The sequence below is a fragment of the Rattus norvegicus genome, chromosome 2 (assembly GCF_021556685.1).
Source record: "Rattus norvegicus strain SHRSP/BbbUtx chromosome 2, alternate assembly SHRSP_T2T, whole genome shotgun sequence".
NCBI lineage: Eukaryota > Metazoa > Chordata > Mammalia > Rodentia > Muridae > Rattus > Rattus norvegicus.
Genome location: NC_141535.1, coordinates 186,167,681 through 186,172,416, shown reverse-complemented (window position 1 = coordinate 186,172,416; position 4,736 = coordinate 186,167,681). Strand labels below are relative to the sequence as shown.

Genomic DNA, 4,736 nt, shown 5'->3' with positions numbered 1-4,736 from the left:
GCCCATTGGGATTAAAAAATAAAAAGGAATCTCACCCTGTCCCTTCCAAATCCCCTCAAACAGCTATTTTTAAAGAATTCATAAAACTGAGTGCAGAGAACCCTCAAGATGGCTCAGGGTGTAAAGATGATTTCTGCCTCAGGGTCCCACAAAGTGGAACTCGCTCTTCCATGGTGGGTCCTAAGCACCACACTCCCACCTGCATTCACACACAAACTAAAAAACAACCCCAAACCCTGAGCATGGTATTTATTACCTACTCTTAATCCCCACACCCCAGGCAGAGCCAACATGACCAAAGTTCAAGGTTATTCTTAGCTACAAGAGCAAGCCTGATCCCTGAAGACTTTGGGGACTACAGATGTGGTTACTTAGCTTCTATCACCAGACCCCATTCATTCTTCAGTCTGAATGGAGACCAAACCAGTCATTCTATCACTCAGGGTTGAGCAACTGCTCTCCATGGGTTTTCAGCATTGTGAGGCAGAGGAAAACTGAAGATACCTACTTTCTAGTAACTTCTCTAGTAACTAATGTATGTCATAGACAAGAAAAGAACATTTATTTTTGCCATTAAAAAACTTTATTTTGATTTTTTTTTTTTACAAAGGATAGCCCCACTTTGGGGTGAAAATATATTTGGTTAAGTACAAAATATAGTTTTTAATCATACAAAAAGATACACAAAATACAAAAACAACAAAGACGACACCTCCATCAGCTCACACTTTCTGGCTGCACAGTTCTCGGGTGGAGTGCTTAGAGTGGAGCTTGGAGCTCTGACACAGGACACGGAACAAAGTGCTAAGGCGGAGTAAGTTTTGGAGTGCTAGAGGCCACGGCGAGAGCAGAACTTTCTCCTAACACTGGACAGGAAATGGGTCTGGGAGCTTCCATGGAAACCTGCAGTTCTCACTGTGCCTCCATCAGTGTTAGGGCATCTCAATGTAAGAGTGTCACCAGGGTCCAGCTGTCAGCAGCAACCCTTCATAGGAGTAGTGTCAGAATCACAGAAGTCTGTGTGTTGGGGGAAAGCCTCCAAAAGTAATAACCAAGCTGGGCCTTTAATCTCAGCAGTTAGGAAGGAGAGGCAGGTGGATCTTTGAGGCCAGCCTGGTCTATGGAGTTCTGGGATAGAGGCCCTACCCCCACCCTCCCAAAGTAATAACTCCTTTTCCCTGTCTCTGGGCTTAACCCTTAAGAGCCTCCATCTATAACCCAGACTAAAAATTGACAAGCTAAAGTGCCAAGAACATCACCTTAGAATAAATTCTAAGGAGTCACACGGAAATAACGGGTTCTCCCATCCGATTGCAAGAGAACGCAGTGCACCTGGCTGCTGGTGTGTGCGGCCACTACCGCTCCCACGGTTAGTCAACTTGGAGCAGCTGCCCGTACTTCACAGGCTGCACGGTCACCAGCCGTGGAAGGTCTTTTTTCTTTGTAAAGATATAAAAAGGGAACACTGATTTTAAAAAACAAAAACACTCCTCGCTTTCAAAATATTGGCCATGATTTCTCTTTTTCTAGTATGTGACATTGGCTCTGTTGCCCCATGGCACAGAAGTTCATGGTCTGTTCTTTTAATTCCCTTCAAAACAAAACACCTTGGAAAGACCATGCCTGAAGGTCACTTAGACCCCGACTCAAAAAAATAACAACTTCTTCATTTCCAACATCTGGGAAAGTGGGCCAGGTCTGAATGTTTTGAGCGTTCCGACATTCACCCAGCAAACACTCCTATATCACGGTGCGGGCACTGGTCTGCACCCCTTGAGGCTGGAGACTTGCCTACTGATTGCCACCCATCTGTGGAGTCAGAGGCGGGGGTGTACCCACTCCCCACTGGAGAGACTGAGTCTCTGAAACATTGGAGTTCAAGCAGAGAGGCAGAAAGCGTTGAGTAGTACAGATGAGTCGTCCCTGAAGGCTCACTGCACGTTGTTGTTGTTGTTGTTAAGGACGCAGGGATCCACCTAGGGGGAAGAGCGAGGAGACTTTCAGATTTTTTAGGTAAGTAGAAAACCCACACGAATCCCTTCCCTCAGAAGGCCTAGGACAAAATCTTGACCCTTAAAAAAAAGTAGTGACTCTCACCTCAGTGTAAGTGGGCGGAGGCATGAACTGGAACTCGGGGGCGTACATAAAGATAGGGCTGTCTTGAGAATCATCCACATCATCTAGCAGGGGGGTGGTGGGGCTCTCCAGTCTGTGATCTTCAGGAATCACGTCCATATAGCAAGGTGGAGCTGAAAAAGAGAAAACGGGGTCAGAAGTCCAGCTAAGAAACTCCCAGGCCACCCCAACTCCACAAGCCCAAGCAGGTCAAAACGAAGAGTTTATTAGCTGAAGCTTACCTTCTGGGGTGTCTGGGATGTTTAGGTCTATCCAGCTCATTTCAGAGCTTGTCCGGCTAGCCATGCTGGATGTCCGGCTGCTTAGGCCCGACCTGCTGCCAATCACTAGGGGCAGATCGAGGATGACTTTCTTGGAGCCAGGGACACTAACATAGATCTAGGAAGGAAGGTGGGAGTTTGTTAGATGGGTTGTGTTAGAGGAGGCACTGACTTTGCACCCAAGCAACTATTTCTCTTCCCTCCTCACTCACCAGCAAGGAGTATTCAACTCTGAGGATGTTGCAGCCCAGAATGGACGGTCTGATCTTCTGCACTCGGAGACTCTTGCCACGCCATGATGCGCAAGTCCCTGAGATAATGTGATTGCCTCTGACTGAGGACAGCTTCTGAGTGAGCACTTTGGTCTGGCCATTGGCAAGGTAAGTGTGCCGGGCCACAATAGCTGCTTTGGGGACCACGATTCGGGAACATGTGTTCTCAAAGTCAGCGTGGATGGAAATGTCATCACCTAGAGTTGAAGAGGAGGAAGGAAGAATATCCATTAAATTTAACAGCATTTCCTCCGCCTCTATCCCACAACCCCCTCCAAACCCCACAGCTGTGGCTATCCTATCTGGTATTATAAGCACTGGGCTTTTACCTTCACAGAATCCTTTTCTGTCGATTCGAGCGGAGACTGACACGCGTCCATCAGGAATGAACATGCAGGAAACTTTCTTCTCCTTTTTGGCAGACACTGGTGCCTGTGAAGAAGGAAATAATGTTTTGAGCTATTTCAATGCCTCATGCATCTAATTCATTATCTCTGACCAAGGAGAATAAAACCTTAAAGAAAATAAAAGAAAAAAGCCTCACCATTAAGTCAGGAGTATTGACGTCCACTAGATCCATCACTTCAAAGTTTTTCTTTGCCTCTTGAGTTGGCTGGCTGGGACGATCGAGAAAAGCCTTCACCCAGTAGTCTACACAGCCATATTTCCCTTTGAAGGATGTTCCCAGGGGCCTGTGTCAAAACAATGAACAAAAATTAATGCTAAGAAATGTGAAATATCAATGGAGGGGGAAGACTTAGAAATAAAGAGTCCATGGTGCGGTCGGTGATGCCTACCCTTGAGGAAGCTCAAAGCCGAACTTGTACTCATATTTGTTTCCTGGTCTCATGATCACCATCTCGTTCTCACCTGCGGGGAAACAAAGGCAAGGGGCCATTAGACTTCTTGTTACATTCCAAATGCAGCATCAGTGAGGAGTGCCTGGGCAGCAGACTGTCTTACTTCCACACTTTCATCTCTCACACTAAGGAATAAGATTCCCCGGGACAGAAAGTTGCACAACCCACGAATACATTAATCTTTACGTAGCTAAGGCAACACCTTCAGGAAACAGCACCCCAGAAACTGTTCCAATTACTATGGGGGGTGGAGGAGGGTAGCGGAATAACTTGCAAATTAAAAGGTAAAAATATAGGGGCCAACAGCTCAAACCATTCAAACGATCGACTCGAAACATTTAGTGGAGGCCCCACCCCCAGCCCCATAAGTCACTATCCGTCCTGCCAAGAGCTGTACCTGTAGGCTGGTCTTCTAGGAGAAGGGTGTCTTCATAGCGCAAGTAGTCCAAGGTCTGTTTGCACTGCTGAGACCCTTGCATCCACAGGACCTTGGCCACACCGCAAGCCAGGATCCTGACGGCTTTGACTCGGGTAACTTCACACACTTCCACTGTCACCCGGCCGGCCACCTTCTCCCCGCTGCCATACACCTTCTCAGGGTCGTTGAAGACCACCTCAAAAGACTTGATCTTCTTGAACATCACCATGATTGAGCCGAGTGGGTTCAAGAAAAACGGAAGCCGGAGAGGAAAAACTCTTCAGAATCCTTCTCAGCAAACTAAGAACTTAAGTCTCTCCGTGAGGCAGAGAGGGCTTAAAAACCCAAAGAAAGCCTCAAACAAAACCTTAACAACTTCTCTAAAAGGTGCCTGAAAGTTTCAACCAGCTGGTTGTGCCAAAAGCTTTCAGGAGAAAAATAACAGCTGTTTTCTCGCAACTGGAGGAACTCTGGATATCCAAAGACCAGAAGAGGAGAGTGTCAAGCGGGAGCCGGAAACGGCATTATGTAGCCGCCTGGCTTGACGCTCCACGCGAGTGCTGGCCCGGAGGCTCGTGCATCCCTCGTGCACAGTTCTCCCATTGGCTACTTGGTCCTTGTTTACCAGGCCTCTAACCAATCAGCGAGGCCGCAGAGGCGCGTGGACACAGTGTGCTCTTAGCGGGGAAAATGGTTGTTGTTCGGGTGCGCAGCCTTGCCAGGGAGGAGGGGCGGGGCCTGGGGCAGCGGGTGGCTCCCTCGGGAGTCTGGGACCCCGAGACCCTGAACC

General features: G+C 48.0%; 1 protein-coding gene across 1 annotated transcript; it reads right to left on the bottom strand.

Moving 5' to 3' along the window:
* Positions 1 to 564: 564 nt before the first annotated feature.
* On the bottom strand, positions 565 to 4,365 carry Txnip (thioredoxin interacting protein). The gene is given in 8 exon segments (NM_001008767.2): positions 565 to 1,976; positions 2,098 to 2,249; positions 2,358 to 2,514; positions 2,609 to 2,865; positions 2,998 to 3,100; positions 3,213 to 3,360; positions 3,466 to 3,538; positions 3,926 to 4,365. Coding segments are annotated over 8 exon segments (1,185 nt in total). The 5' UTR covers positions 4,176 to 4,365; the 3' UTR covers positions 565 to 1,931.
* Positions 4,366 to 4,736: the final 371 nt, after the last annotated feature.